We start from the raw sequence: 16,240 nt of genomic DNA, 5'->3' as shown, positions 1-16,240 counted from the left end.
ACGCGCAGAAAAAAAAAGAAGAAGAAGAAGAAGAAAAAAAAGACAAGAGACAATGTTGTTTAATGGCGCGAGGGGGAGAGAGAGGGGGGGGGGGGGTACAAAGGCGGTGAGGGGCGTGTCCGAAGAGCCGCGTTAAAGGCTCGGTGGGTAAACAGCGGGCGTAATGGCGCGCTGATTGTACGGTGGGAAAGGGGCCGCCTGTGTAAAGGTCGCCTCGTTATCGGCCATCGCAGCCGCAGTTAAAGTGTCGGCCAGCATCCATCAACCTGTGCCGCACATACAGGTGATGGATGGGGTTGGAGGGGAGAAATGGGTTCCATCCAAATCGGAATGAGGCGTTCCAAATGTGGAACAAGTAACGTCAAATAAATAAATACATACATTTCAGTAGCAACACACTAACGATTCACTCTTAAGCGTTAAAATAAATGGTATACTGTATATCATTTATGGACAGGATAGCAAAGGGTCTCATTTCTCGCCTATCCTTTACTTCATTACACATCCCCGCTGAACAGCATTTACCGTTTCAAGAAAAAGTAGTAATATTGGCTTTTAATCAGCAAAACTCCAGCCAATTATGACTATTTTTTTTAAAAGCGCTAATATTGTCCGATATAATCGGTCGGGCCCTACTCGTAACTCAAATCATGTTTCCCCATTGAAATAAATAGAAATGACATGAATCCGTTCCTGCCTACTGCCCCACAATTTTTACATGTTTTCTTAAAGCTAAAGTAGCACTATAATATTGCACTTTATAAAATTCTATAAGACAGAGATGGCTATGGAGGTCTCAGCTGCCACGAAAATCAGTTGCTCTTTGCAGAGGATAAAGGATATGGCTGTGAGTTCTGCTATATTGTCTGTTTACGTGTCTTTCTGCATTATTCAAATACAGGCTCCTTATGGGTTTGAAACACCGCAACATAGCTATTCAGTGCTGCCACGTAAATGGAGTTTCGCATTATGTATTAGCATTAAGTTAGCGGACTGAAAGTTTATGCTATGTGGTTGTTTAGTTTGACACAAAATTTCAACTGGGAGTGGCAATAAACAAATTGAAGCCTCTCTTTTGGAGATTTATTTTCCCACTAATACAAGTTTGTGCTCGCTAGTCACAGCAAAAACATAACAAAAAAAAAAGCTCTTGAAAATCTTGCCAACAAAATAATTCATATCTAGCACATAATATTGAACAAAAGGACGACGAATCCAATGTCTCCCCGTGTTGGGATACAACATCAAGACGTTTAAATATTAGGACTTTAGTGGCGTGAAGAAGGTCAGCGCGATGGCGTGAGGCCTGCAGGTGCTGCCTCTTGGCCACGAGGGCGCCGCCCATGAATGGCTGATTCTGAAAAAAACGGCCTGAGGGGGCTAATCCCGGCCGCCTAATCGGATTATGCTAATTCCTACTCCACACAGAGAGTGTCATGGAAGGCTGTGTCTTTCAAACAACACTTGAAGGGTGTAAAAAAAAAAAAATTGGTTAAACCGGGGCTGTTTTTTTAGTAAGCGTGGACAAGCGTTTCCTGGCTAATTTATGTGCGGGCCTGGACAAGATTACCACAGCGGCGCACAAAACGCACATTGTTCACCTGTCAATCTGGATGTGCTACTTTTATCTTTTGTGGGCCAATCAGGTCGGATTCAAATATGGCTCGCGGCCATGTTAAACGGCGTAATGGTGTTTGCGACGGTGGGTTGTCCGACGTGTCCATTGCGGTAGGATAAGAGAGAACGACATCTCAGTTTACAGGGAAGTCACATTTTAACACTGAGGCGGGGGGAGAGACTCTGAAAAACTTTTTTGGGCGGTCCCAATATTTTGGTCACGGTTAGATGTGGTAAGAGAGCGAAGAATGCTGGTAAGCGTATCTTAGCAAATCCAAGCTACCAGGCAAACGCGCCATTTACAACATCAAAGCAATTTGATTGGACGCTCATTGAGTTGTTCTGATTTTCTGGACTTGGAATGACATCATTGCCTTAAATCAGCATGTACCGCCCAAATAATAAAATGAATGGGATAAGTGAATAATTAAGATTATACAAATAAGAATGAATGAAGAATGCATCTTTATTTTTAAATCTATTCATAAATTGCTTGTATTTCTAACTGTATAAAACAGATACAAACACCCGAAACGTTCACTAATTTGGGGGTGGACATGAATATAATAATTTTCTCCAAAGTTTTTTTTTTTGCTCTAAATTTCTTATGAATTTATGGTTTTTATACCATTATTTTAGATAATAATGCATTAAATATTTATAAGACAATGAAATGCATCACTGTCCGATGAAAAGTAGGGCCCGGACAATTTTTTTAAATTAATTTTTGCTGATTCCGGTATTTGGCAGAATAAAATTCCGATAACCTATTAATCAGCTGATTAGCTAAAAAAAAATATATATATATATATATCGTAAATGAAACAAACTTTTTTGGTCCCTTACAACAATCCAAATCAAGATATGAATTAAATGCAGACCATTTAACTGTTTTACAATACTTTGTCCTTATTCGTTTAACTTTACATCAGAGAGAAAAATCGGGAGAAAAATAGACTTTAGCTTTTTTTCAATTAAATGTTTATAATAAAAAAGAAAAGATTATTATGCCACGACATCATTCCTAAGTACATATGTTCTAGGAAAAGACGTAATAAGAAATTAAAGATAAAAAAAATTACATAAAAATGTAATAATTGGCATTATTATACAAATGTATAAATATATTTTATGCTGTAAGAATTTATTTTATTTTATTTTTAGAAAGAGAGCTAAAGTGATCCTGAACTCCAATTTAAAAAAGTAATAATTTTAAATAATTTTTGCAAATAAAAAAATATATAAATTATCATGCCATGACATTATTGCTTAGCATGATCTTGACATGAAAGTAGCTTGCAAATTAGTCCAATATGATCATCCAGATAAATTGTCCCGAGACACGGCATCGCTATTAAATAATAATAATGCTGGTCATGAAAATATCAATTATCAAGGGAGGAGAGGATGTGAGTGAGAATGCTTGCTTGCGAGTGTTCACACAGCGATAAGTGATGATGATGAGGAAGACGCCTCATTGTGGGCATAATAGATGGGCGGTGTGATGGGACGGTGAGGGGGGTTAATAGGGGGCGTTTACGATACCCCTGACCGCCCCCCCTCCTCCTCCTCCTCCTCCTCCTCCTCCTCCTCCTCCTCCTCCTCACACAATGACCACGTCATACAAAAGCCCGCTATAAAACGTCAGGCCCGATCATGCGGCAGTGTCGTTCTCTGCGTGCGTGTCGAAAGCTGACTCTCTCCTCCACTCTCCTGCTCATGACCCGCAGAGGACAACTTGGACATCAAGGTAAGGATCATTTTTGCCTTAAAGGAATTTTTTTAATTAAATCGAGAATTTTTCTCATTTTTGCAGAAGAATGACTTAAAAGTTTTATGGCTGCAATAAAATCCGGTAGATGATACGGCAACGATTACTTCTGCTGGAAATTGTGGTTTTCATCACATTTTGCCAAATATCATTGTTTGGATTTTGAGATACAGTGACACTTACCGTCATCAGATCTTGGACAGTAACATCTCGGTTGCAAGAAAAAAAAAAAAACTAATTGAGAGGAAGGAGAAAAAAAAAAGAGAAAAGTTTGGTGCAATAGTGGTCTAAGTCCACGCAACTTTATTTCTGCTTAAAAAAAAATACAACTACATCCTTCTTTTGGTCGCTTGCTGTTTACTATCAATATTTCATAATAAAAACACAAACATGCAGATGCGCACAAGCATCCGAGCTAAAGCACTACTATATGTTACTGAACCTGTCAAGCTATGAACTTCACTTTCTGGGCCGTTGGCCCAGCGTTGCACTGATCAACCAGGGAACGTGCTGACTGTCAAAAATGAAACCAAAACCTTGATTTTTTTGGGGGGGTGTGACCAGTATTCATCTAAAAGAGTTCCCTTTTCAAAATTCATTTCTGAACTCAACAGTGACAAAAATACAGTTGACCCACTTTTGCTCTCAGTGCCTCAAAGATGAATAATAAATTCAATAACATGCTGGTCAAGGTCAAATTCCGTCACTATGTTATTTTACAGTGCCGATCAATTATACATAGGACGTAGTCATTTGTAGATAAGGGAAATATTATTATTATTTAAAATCTTGACCTTAATAATAAAATAGTTCATGCTCTTTTAAAAATGTCATTACCGTTATTTATAACCAATTGCATATGTGTACTCGTATTATGTGAAATAGTTCATTTTAATCATAACTGTTTAATAATTTATTTAATAAAACAATGTATTCTATTTTACCAATATTTTTTATATTTATGTAAAATAGTTTAGTATATGAAAAATACGATAATGCTCTTTTTTAAATTTATTTATTTATTAATTGAACTGTAATTATAAACCAGTCATCACAAAATACGATTTGTTTTATTTTAATGTTTAATTAATAAGTGGTTAGTAGAAGTAATTAATAAAAACGAAAAAAATATTTTACATTTGCTTGAAATAGTTTATTTTTGATCAATTTCATTTAACCAACTTTCTTGTGGGGGCGTCGTCTCAATGAATGTAGCAAATATTTTAGGACTCTTGATAATAAAAGCAATGTTTACTTCTGTTTAATAGGACTCAAATAAAATAAAACCACTCACCGTCTGAAACTGCCGAGAAGCTCAGAATTAGAGTTCACATTGCTTGATCTTCAAATCGTACGACTTGGAGGTTGTTTTTTCTGTAAGAGAAAAAAAAAAGAAGATAATAAACAATAATAGAATACTTATACAGTAATAAGAAAAAAATATATAATATCAAGTTATCAAGCCATTTTCTCAAATGTCCTGGATAATTTCCATCACTGCATGTTTGATTTTAGTGCGTTTACCTTTTTTTCACAGAAAAATTGGGACTTTCCAAGTCAATTCCCTTTTTGATACATCATTTAGTAGTAGTTATCTGATGTGTTCTAAAATAAGCTTGGCTAATGAGCCACATGCTGCTTCACCAGATATTATTTGGTCACATTTAAGCACATGTCAATTCCGGGCTGCATAGTGCTTACGAAATGTATGAGACCACCTATCATTAAACACGATCACCAACCATCATGAATTGCTTTAATGCAGATGCTTTCAATGTCATTATTTGGATTTTTATTTACAATTTTTAGAGTAGACTTACTAAATCAGTCGGTCAGATGATTTAATCAGATATTAGATCATGTAAAATACGCAACAAAAAAAACCTGGCGATTTTTCAAAAAATATTTGTAATTGCCTACAGGTGCCAAAAGATGGCAGTAAAGCACAACTTTCCTTTTCGACAGCGCTGCGGACCGACAAAGCTCCTCCCCCTTGAGCCGTAATTAACATGCACTTCTTTTCCTTTTCGACCAGAAGTCTCCCTACTTCCTCCGCCATGACCAGGAAGGTGTTCACCAACACGCGCGAGCGCTGGCGCCAGCACAACGTCAACAGCGCCTTCTCCGAGCTGCGCAAGCTCATCCCCACGCACCCGCCCGAGAAGAAGCTGAGCAAGAACGAGATCCTGCGGCTGGCCATGCGCTACATCGACTTCCTGACGCGAGTGCTGGAGAGCCAGGGCGGCAGCGGCCAAGCCAACCTCCACCACGCCCCCGCCGCCCTCCTCACGCTACTGCGCGGCAACATGGAGCAGCTGCGCTCGCCCTCGCGTCCTTGGACGCTGGCCAGCGACACCGAGGCGCCATCCTCGCCCGGATCCAGCTGCGGCAGCTCGGAGCCCTGGTAGAACCGCGGCTGAAAATGGACTTTCAGATCCACTTTTTTTTCCACCCCCGGGTCTGACTTTGAGGACTGCACATGAGCAGCATTGTGTTTGTATTGTGCATGAATGTTTTACTCAACCCCCCCCCCCCCCGTATTTGTGTTGTCTACAAACAGAGGCCATTTATTTCCATGACCGCCTCAAAATGCACTTTTAAATCTTTTTTCCAGCTTGACTGAAAAGATTGCACTGTTGTTTTTTGTCTTGAAGATGTGAGGACTCATTTTTGTACGGTTTCCAACTCATTTCGCCAAAGATTGATGTTTTTTGATTGTTCATTGCGATGCTAATTAGCATAATTAGCATTCGATACCTCTTTTGGAATTTCTGTTCCTGCTTGTGACAAATTTTATTTATTTGAACTATTTATTGAATAAACTGTTTGCTGATGAGGAATTGTTGCCCTGCCGTCCCTAACATTAGCTACCATTAGCGTTTAGCATGAGTGTTTTTATGTCTTATGAAAAAGGGCAGGGGGCGGGGTTAGTTTGGACTAGTTTGTGCAGGGGTGGGTGAGAGGACCTAATTCTATTTAAGGGGCTTCATATTAAGCCACGTCCTACTTTAACGGAAGTCAAACCCAGCCAATTTTAGCAGCTATTAGCAATTAGCATCACGTGTCGTATCATTTATAATTGGTGTAAGAATGGGCGAGCATATTTTGCTGTATTGCGGTGGGTTAGGGGACTTAATTGTATTTTTGGGTATTTTTAACCAAGTTAATGTTATCAGGCACATTTTGGGGTGTGGCGTTACGCTGAGGTGGGTTAATTGACTATTTCATTTTGGAGGTGGGGGTTCTAGTCATGAAATCAATATCCACTTGTGTAGAAATCGGGTCAATCTCCTTTTAGCATGCATTAGCATTTAGCTTCATGTGTCATTGTCATAGCCTTTTTAATTGGTATAAAAGCGGGTGAGCATATTTTGGAGTGGGAAATGATGATAAGGTGGGTTACGGGATTTTATTCTATTTTTGGGGTGAGACGGTTAAAGCCGTTTTAATTATTCAGTCCTGATCCACTTTAATAGAAGTCAAGCCAAACAAATTTTAGGCCAGCATTTATCTTTAGCTTCACGTCATAACGGTTTAAACCGAAAACAGGGAGACCCGAGGGGCTTTGTAGTCATTTAGTCTGACCTCAAATGACTATTTGAGGAGGCTTTCTTTAGAATTGCAAGAAGTCAAATTACGTAACAAAACAATGTATATCATCAAATAAATACAACTTAAGCATGCACATTTGATGCATGATAGAAAGAGAAATAAGCTAAAGTGAAGCGTATCTGTTGCCTGCTTTTGTTTGTGTTCAACAAGGCCAGCGAGTCCAACACATTGTGACGGACACAAAGCTAATCACTGACCACGGGCCTGAATGGAGGCAGCTTAACTTGTGACCCCGAAAGTCAACCCGCAGTCAAGCGCTGTCCAGTTGAGTAAACATGCAGGAGGTCGGTCCACTTTAATTCCTGGGTTACCAAGTATTTAACCTGTGACCCTCCGGATGATAAACAACCCCCCCGTTTATCATTTATCACTCTATTGCTTAAGTCCTTTAATACAGACTTTCAATTTCTGCAAGCTTTTGAGGTTTTTACCATTTGGACAGAAAGCAGGAGTTGAATTCCCCTTTCATCGCCAATCTGTCCAGGATACCTTCTTTTGAATTCCCTACTTGGGAGTTGAAAATATGAAATTTACAGTCATTTTACCCAAAATTATTTCCTTAAAAAATACTAAATCAATTATAATAATTATATAATTTTAAACATTCTATACAGCTAACAACTTGCCACATTTTTAAGCATTACATTGCCAATAAAGTGTGTTGATTGTAATTTCAGCTCAAAAACACACTCTTAAAACAGTTTTGGGTCAAAAAGGGACGGGCACGCTACGTGGTTCAACTTGACCCCTTTCTGACCCACTTTTAGGATTGTTTTATACAAAACGACCCAAATTGCTTGAGAGTTGGGTCATAATTTTGGGATCGGTCTATTTTCGACCCAAATTAGGATATTTTTGAGCCAACTGTTTATAGAGTGCTAAAAAAAAAAAAAACTAAGCTAAACTATTTCCCATACAATGACAATAGTTTTGATAATTGAATTAAAAAAAAATTGGGGGGAAAAAACATAAAATTTAAATTAAATGAATATACATGAAAAAATAACCAATATTTTCATAATTTTAATAATATTTGTCATAATTAAAATTCCATTTTTAATAGTAATTTTACCAATGACTAATTCATTCAAAAATAAATGCAATAGTGAATGAAATAAATAATACAATATTATAAAGCCAATACTGTATTTATTAACACGGGTTGTTGTCACTCTACACTATGGAGCAAATGATTATATAGTGTGGGATAACTACAAGCATCAACATATTGCATGACGGAATCAAACAGATTTTTTTTTTTTGGGGGGGGGGGGATGCAGTTCTTGCATTGGATGTTTGCAGTTGTAAACTGCTGGTGGTCCATTCCATTGAGGCCCTACCCTAAAAAAAAGGCAGCCGACGATAACTGAGCCCAAGAGCAAACAGTTAGGGCTATTATAAGTGGCGCTAATGGCGTGCTAAAGGGAGCAGAGGGCAGCTGGACACACCGGCCGGCTTGTGAAACTCGGACAGCTGACTCCTTTGTAACAACAAGCGCATCACGTAAAACGCCACGGCCACCTTGTGTGTGTTTTAGGCACGTTTGCCTCTTCACGGTGAGCTGAGCTCATGCCGTACAATGCTAAGCTCGGCGGCGTGGGAAGAGAACAAACACACTTGCGTGTCAGGACTACAGTATGACACTCTTTTTGTTAGTGCTGAACAAAATGTGTCTTATTGGTTTTGTATCAGGAATTTACTTATCGTCTTGAATTGCGAGCAAAAATTGAATACAATATTTTGGCAGCAAACTTGACAACAGCCATATGTGACGAGTTACGCGGGTGTTTAACGGAACAAATTAAAGTTGGAAGTAAAGGCACCGCTGAATTTTTGTGTTAGCTAGCAAGATTACACAATGCTGCCAGAATCTTTTTTTTTTTTTTTAGTGGGTGTCAACTACACATGGATTTTTGCCATCTCTATGCACATTTTAATTGAATCATTATTTTTACTACAGTTTGCCTAATGTTGGACATAATAAAAATATTTTGTATGTGGGACTTGGTATAAAACATTTGAGAATTAAATGACTCGAACACATTACAAGATGCTGCCAAAGTCGAGTCTAAATAGGTATCGAGTTGCTAGGAAAATGATGGATAGACTTCACCAGTCATTTGTAAGCCATTTAATTTGAAATGTAACGATGTAAGACGAGGTCCGAATGATCTTAAACTCTTTTTTGGGATCATAGTTGGTCTTAAATCTACATTCCAAACTATTAATAAGGAACGTTTTCCGTGGGGACGTCAACTCCTCTGCTCACTGTTGCACCGTTTTTAACATTGTCGAGCTTTGGCGCATTACGCCGATGCATTTTATTTACAGCGCGCGCGCATTAGCAAAATGGCGAAAGAGTGACAATAACGAAAACGTGTCCGGGTTGCCTCCACCGAGCGCCTGATTGACTATTCTCTCCCAAGTGTGCGTGCGGGTAATCGTCTATTGAGAGCGCTTTTCCTTATCAGCGTCGCGCACGCCGCCTGAATCCGTTATCACAATGGGCCAGATCAGTGCAGGCAGCCCCCTCGCTCTCCCCGCTGGAGAAAAGAATTTCTGGAGTTTTTGGGCGCCAGCCGATAGGCCCCTGAGCTCTTTATCCCCTCAAAGCCAATTCACACTCGCCGCATTTAAATATCCCAGCTCAACCCGACACCCCCCGTCCCCCCCCCCCCCACCACCAACTACTCTCGTGCGCTCCCGACGCCCTCCATATTCCGGGCGGCTGAGTGGGATGGATGCAGGTGCAAGATTGCAGGGTGGGGTGGGGTGCCCGGGTAGGAGTTCTGGTCCATTGTTGGGCTGGACAAGACCCTCTTTCCTCTGGAGCACCCCGTGATGGCAGAGACGGCTGACAATCACACGTCCTAATCTGATTATGCAAATGTCTACTTCAAAAAGCAAAACGCTGTAACCCCCTCGGTCCGGCGGCCAGGGGAGGAATGTCAAGGAAAATTACGAGGCACATTTAACAGGGAAAAGTTGAGTTGTATTGGATCTATACGGTGGTCATCATATAGGCTATATATATCTATTTGTTTTTAGACATTTACTTGGGTACAATTTTTATGTGCAATACATTTCAACGGAATTATTTAACTATACAGGCTTCCTTCAACCCCAAATTCATATTAAATGCAGTATTAATGTTCAAACTGTGTACATGTACTTAAAAAAAAATAACAAAATAAAGTTGTTGTTTTTTTAAGGTCATACTTGGTCTAAAAAGTTTGATAATTACTGGAAAAGCCAATTCCAAATAGCGTTTTTCTCGCTGTATTTGCGGCAGGACTCATTCCCTATTCTGTGCAAACAGTGTGGGATTACTATATTCAAATGTGTATTGTTTTTTCCACACGCTCCTGAATGCAGCGCTAAAAACAAATCTACAATGCTAATGAGGGGGAGGAGAGAGGAAGCTTTGAGAAGGAACCCCTCTTTAGCTTGAGGTGACACTTTCCAGTAAAAACAACAGCGCCTGCTGAAGGCTAACGTCGCTGCCCCTCTTCGGTACCCCCGTCAAACTCGGACCACCCCACCCTCATTCACATCGAGCCAGACCCCTATGACCTCTGCAGCGCTCTGAAATCAGCTGCCCATGTTTGACTCAGGAAAAAAGTATAAATGGAGATGGGAGGAGAGTTCTCAGCCCACCCTAAATTAATTGAATTCAAATTGACATCAAAATGGAGAATTTTTCTTAATTTTTTTCATATTTATACATTTATTTTGAATATTTAATACCATTTTGATACGTTTAAAGTTGAAGTGCTAAAGTTTCAGATTTGTTTGCATTATCGTCGTAATCTGATTTAGAGGATGTTTACGCCACACTTGATTGTTAGAACCATGAGAAGTTGTCATCGTGAACCCCTCGAAAGACTGCAAATGAAAGTGTTTAGTAATTTAATTAACTCCAATATAAGTAGATACACTTTCTCCCCTATTAATTCATGGTCCGTTTGCCTTTATTTTAGCACAAGCCTAACCTAAAAGAACAAAAGATGAATAAATCTGATCATAGTACAGGTTCATTTATGGCTTGTGTTTAGTTTAAAAAAAAAAAAAAAAAAACATTGGAAGAGGGCCTTTGAAAAAAATAAATATTGAACTGCAATTGCTATATTTGGGGGATATTATGTCCTTTTTCAAAATGTCTCCAATTTGAAAGCATTTACATCTTGGTGAAAATGTGTTGTAATATTTTATAGGCCGTAAAAACTCCGCCAGTAGCACCCTTAAGAAGAAAGAAAAAAAATCCCGCACTCCGCCCTCGCAGGCAATAGTTTTTACTGACCCGTGCTTTGGGTGGACATGTCAAATTTTAACAGAATGAAAGCAAAAGAAAAAAATCTTGCAAACAAACCGTGTGTCAAAACTGAGATTTGAACTAGATCCTAATTTTTAGGCATTGCTACATCCTTACTACTGTATAAAGCCGAACTTTTAATGTGGGTGCAGCATGGCAGTCAAAGTTTAATCATTAGGTGTAGTTGCAGTGATTTATTGTTCCCTTTGACACATAAGAAATTGTGGATGACACGCTACCGCCTTTTAACTAATAATTAACTCAATTAAGATACCGCTTGAGTTGTCGATGTCGCGGAGTGTCAAATATTATATTATATTATTTGATATATTGCTGGCGTGGCTGAAGCAAACAAAAGTTGTTTTGTTTGTCCCTTGGACTTGAGTTTTGGTGTATCCAAAGAATCCCGCGAGATCCTTGAGCTGACCCGAGATGCGCCTTTACAGTCATCAACTTTTACCTGTAAGCCCTTGTTATGAGTCCAACTACAAGGCAGAGTTCAGCTTTGTCGAGTTAATGATTTTCTACGAGCAGCTTGTTTAAAAAGGCTTTGGGGTCACGCCAACGTTACACACTGGCGTGACGATGCCGGGCAAGGGGCTCCCGCTTTGTGCCCTACTACTGCTGCTGGGCGCGGCGACGGGCGCCGAGGGTGGGCGCATCTTGGTGTGGTACACGGAGGCCAGCCACTGGATCAACATGAAGCCCGTGCTGGAGGCGCTGGTGGACCACGGGCACCAGGTGACCGTCCTGATTCCCAGCGCTTCGCTCTTCATGAAGGCGAGCGACCAGTCCCGCTTCCGCTACTTGCCCTTCAACGTGTCCGTCTCCGTGGAGGAAATGGAGAGCTTCATGGAGGAGTTCCTCGCCTTTTCCATTTACGAAATTGACTACATGAACTACTTTGAGCTCTACGCCAAATTCCTGACCATGATGAAGCAGGACCTGCAATACACGCTGAAGTATCTGGATGGCGTGGTGAGGTCGGACGACATCATGACCAAGCTGAAGGAGGGGAACTATGACCTCGTCCTGGCGGACCCCATTTACGTGGGCAGCGAGCTGGTGGCCGAGATACTGGGCATCCCGCTGGTCTTCTCGCTGCGCTTCTCCATGGTGTACAATTTTGAGCGGTACTGCGGCCAGCTGCCTTCCCCGCCATCTTTCGTGCCCGCCGTCATGAGCAAACTGACCGACAAGATGAGCTTCTCCGAGAGAATGTGGAACTTCCTCTTCTACGCCTTGAATGATGTCATGATCGAAATATCCCTTTGGTCAGAAGTGGATAAATACTACACAGAGTTCAAAGGTAAGTTGCACTACTCTACACTTCAGGTTGTGTGACGATTCATTGCATCATCTGCATGACTGTCATTGTTGACATAATTATTGCGCAATAGATGGACTCTCTGAATCAGTACAGCTAATGGTACCCTAACCTTACATTATGTAAAGACTATGTTTGCTTATGTGTTACGTCCTAAATGTTCTTTTTGTTATAGAAGCTTGTTACTGTACTACTCATGTGGCTTAAACTACCAGAGATGAATTCCTTGTGTTTTTTTTTTTTTTTTTTAATTAAATTAAAGCGTTAACTCTGAATATTAATTTAAACTTATTAAAGCGTTACAAAAAAACAACAACAAAAAAAAACAATTAACTCAGTTAACTCAGTGTGCAGCCAAATTTGGAGGAGTCACTGGCGGGAAGATGAATAAGCATGGACTGTAGGTCATTTTACTTTCTGATTTAACTGCTTGATGGAGTACTCTAAAGTAATTTATGCAATTTGCAGAGCCAAATTCAAATATAGAGCCCATTGTGATCGTTTTGTTTAACAGCTGTATTTCAAAGAAGAATTATATTTGATGATTTTACATTAATTACAAGATTTTACTCAAGTAAATATCTGTTACAAGCTTTGAAAAAAAAAAAAAAAAAAGGGGAAGCAGAAGTAGAAAAAAGTGATTAAACGCAATTTATTAAAAAAAAATTAAAAACCTTAACAAGGCTGTATTGGGATTTTATTGCTGTTATGAGTAAGTTTAGTTTAAAAATAGAAATATCATAATTCATGCAGATAGGATAGATACCGTACATTAGTTTTAAGATATCCGTAGATATTTACTTGTTTTAAGAAGTCTTGCAAAGTCAAAATTTCCCGTCGAATGGCGAATAATTTTACTAAAATTAATATTGTGCCTCCCCCCCTTCTTTTTAGCGGAATGCATGTTTGCTGACAGTATGCCACAACGTTTTTGTCCTTTTGTTGACAGGCACGCCCACCAGTGCCTGCGAGTTAGTGGGCAGGGCAGACATTTGGCTGATAAGGACTTATTGGGATTTTGACTATCCTCGTCCTTTCCTGCCCAACTTCAAGTATGTTGGCGGGATCCATTGCAGACCCGCCACAGCGTTACCAGCGGTAGGTCAAGAGCTGATTAGGTATTCTTTGTACAGTCCACAGCAGGTTGGACATTTGAAACGGACTAAAAAAAAAATAATAATGTTGTGCCCGGAAATCTCCTGGGACTAGCTCAAACTGACCACCTTTTTCCTAGCATGTTGTACTGTACTTTATTTTAGGATGGCTTAACACTGCAAGTCCAAATTCAATTCTGATTTAATGCCGGTATTCCATTTTTTATGTTTTGAGTGGCACATATTTAGACCATATTTAATTGCTGTTTTCGATGTAGTCTAGATTTACAGCAGGTATTTTTAAATGTGTTCATTTCATCAACCTAATAGCCCCCCAAAAATACCAATGCACTTGCTAAAAATTGTGTCGTCTTTTTTATTTTTCTTAATGTCTGCATAGAGACTCTTAGTTGTAATCGGCAAAGGTAGAATCCAGGAAACTGGACTTTTCTCGTTTGTTAAATTTGATGTGTTTTTTTCTCATTTGCTCAAAATGTTCAAAAATGAGTTGGCAATTATGCTATCATGCTAACGATTTTTGTTATTACGCAATCGATGTATTTTGATGACTTCAAGTTGGTATTGATGGGTTACAGAAGGGATTGGGACTGAGTCTAGCCACAAATAGCGAAAATTCTCAAGCAACCGACACTCATGAGGGGGTTCACCGCATATCCCATCTGCGCATTTACTCACATCAGCACATACCCGACATCTATCGGATTTAATCCACATTCGGAAGAGGCCTGATTCCTATCGGAAGACATCTGAATTCGTGCAAGTTGAAAATAATTGTGTTTCACCTTTGAAGGCTCCGCTGTTTAGTTTTCTTCTTCTGTTCAGGACATGGAAGAGTTTGTGCAGAGCTCCGGTGACGACGGCATTGTGGTCTTCACTCTGGGATCCATGGTCAAAAACGTCAGCAGCGAGAAGGCCAACATAATCGCTGCAGGCCTTGCTCAGATCCCCCAAAAGGTTGGGTTGACCTTGAAAACCATACACCTGCATGAATAACAATAATGTTGCATTTTAATTATTGTTTGTAGGTGCTGTGGCGATACAGCGGAGAAAAACCAGCTACGTTGGCTCCCAACACAAGACTATACGACTGGATCCCGCAGAATGACCTGCTCGGTTAGTCTATTTTCCTCACGCGCCTGATCGGACAAATCATTAGAATTCAAGCCTGCGCCCGTTCCAGGTCATCCCAAGACGCGAGCCTTCATCACTCACGGCGGCACCAACGGCATTTACGAGGCCATCTACCACGGGGTGCCCATGGTGGGAATTCCCATGTTCGCTGACCAGCCCGACAATATGATGCACATGAAGGCCAAGGGTGCCGCCGTCACCGTGGACTTCAACTTCATGTCGTCCGAGGACCTCAGCCGCGCCGTCAGGACTGTCATTGATGACAAGTCGTACGTTTTTAAACTCCTTGTTTTTTTTTTTTATGTTTACTTTCAGCAAATTGGACCTCTTTTTATACACAATTAAGCATGTCATGTATTTGTTATTTTTACTAAAGACTGATTTTTACAGTAATCCCACGCTTATTTGAAAATTCACAGTCACATCTTTTTCTTTAGTGATAGAAAAAAACTTGATAGTAAAAGAAATTATTTGGATAAAAGCTATTAAAAAGTCACTTTCCCATCATAACTGTTAACCTGTATCCCCCCATGTCGACAGGTACAAAGAGAACGCCATGCGTCTGTCTGTCATCCACCACGACCGACCCATGAGCGCCCTGGAGGAGGCCGTGTTCTGGATCGAGTTCACCATGAGACATAAGGGCGCCAAGCACCTCAGGGTACAAGCCCACGAGCTCACCTGGTACCAGTACCACAGCCTGGACGTTGCCGGGTTCCTGCTCGCCGTCGTCCTGCTGTCCATTTTCCTCTTCGTTCAGGCGTGCCGGTGCTGCTTGCGTAAATGCTGCGGACGAAAGAGGAAGACAAAGAAGAAGGCTGAGTAATGGAAACAGTGGAGTTCGTGCTATGACTTTGTATGTTTAGGACAATTAGGACGACCGAGGTTACGTCACAAATCAAAATGGCGGTCTTACTCGGTGAAAGGATGCTCTCCGCTCATTGAAAAGCATTTGACTTTGGATCGTTGTGATTTGATTTGTGAGCATTATTTTTGATTTCGAAATGTCATTTGACTACTATAAAAATATGCCTGGTTTGTATGCTAGTCACAGGCAAAAGCAATGTAAGACAGCATTTGTTTTCTGAAAGCAGATATCAGAAAAGCCCAGATGTTCGGAATTGTCCACTCACCGGGGCACAAGAAAACGAATGCAAGAGCTGTAAAATAAGAGAAAAATAATTTTTTTTTTACATACTATTAGAAACAACATGCCTCAATGATGACCATACAGACGGTGACGGCGTTCAGTCGAGTCAAAATTTTTGGGGTTTACGCAAACTTTAGACTGATGGCGGCAGCAAACGCTAAAACAAGTGTACTTAATGATGCAGGTTGATAACTAATCAATGTAT

The 16,240-nt window shown here is 40.2% G+C and overlaps 2 protein-coding genes across 3 annotated transcripts; both read left to right on the top strand.

The window, feature by feature from the left end:
- Positions 1 to 3,281: 3,281 nt before the first annotated feature.
- On the top strand, positions 3,282 to 6,228 carry tal2 (T-cell acute lymphocytic leukemia 2). 2 transcript variants are annotated; one of them, XM_086077132.1, is made up of 2 exons: positions 3,282 to 3,367; positions 5,424 to 6,228. In XM_086077132.1, the coding sequence occupies exon 2, from the start codon at positions 5,446 to 5,448 to the stop codon at positions 5,794 to 5,796; it is 351 nt and encodes a 116-aa protein (XP_085933258.1). In that variant the 5' UTR covers positions 3,282 to 3,367; positions 5,424 to 5,445; the 3' UTR covers positions 5,797 to 6,228. The 2 variants fall into 2 exon arrangements, with proteins under 2 accessions (XP_085933258.1, XP_085933259.1); XM_086077133.1 differs by having other exon boundaries at positions 3,289 to 3,367; positions 5,427 to 6,228.
- A 5,638-nt stretch (positions 6,229 to 11,866) lies between these two features.
- On the top strand, positions 11,867 to 15,949 carry LOC147173378 (UDP-glucuronosyltransferase 2C1-like). The gene is made up of 6 exons (XM_086077125.1): positions 11,867 to 12,621; positions 13,589 to 13,737; positions 14,577 to 14,708; positions 14,780 to 14,867; positions 14,935 to 15,154; positions 15,426 to 15,949. Exons 1-6 carry the CDS (start codon positions 11,898 to 11,900, stop codon positions 15,709 to 15,711), a joined length of 1,599 nt encoding a protein of 532 aa, XP_085933251.1. The 5' UTR covers positions 11,867 to 11,897; the 3' UTR covers positions 15,712 to 15,949.
- The last annotated feature ends 291 nt before the right edge of the window (positions 15,950 to 16,240 follow it).

Source organism: Leptonotus elevatus, chromosome 5 (genome assembly GCF_054856555.1).
Source record: "Leptonotus elevatus isolate MCC_2025b chromosome 5, RoL_Lele_1.0, whole genome shotgun sequence".
Classification (NCBI taxonomy): domain Eukaryota; kingdom Metazoa; phylum Chordata; class Actinopteri; order Syngnathiformes; family Syngnathidae; genus Leptonotus; species Leptonotus elevatus.
This window is presented reverse-complemented; position numbering and strand designations above follow the sequence as displayed.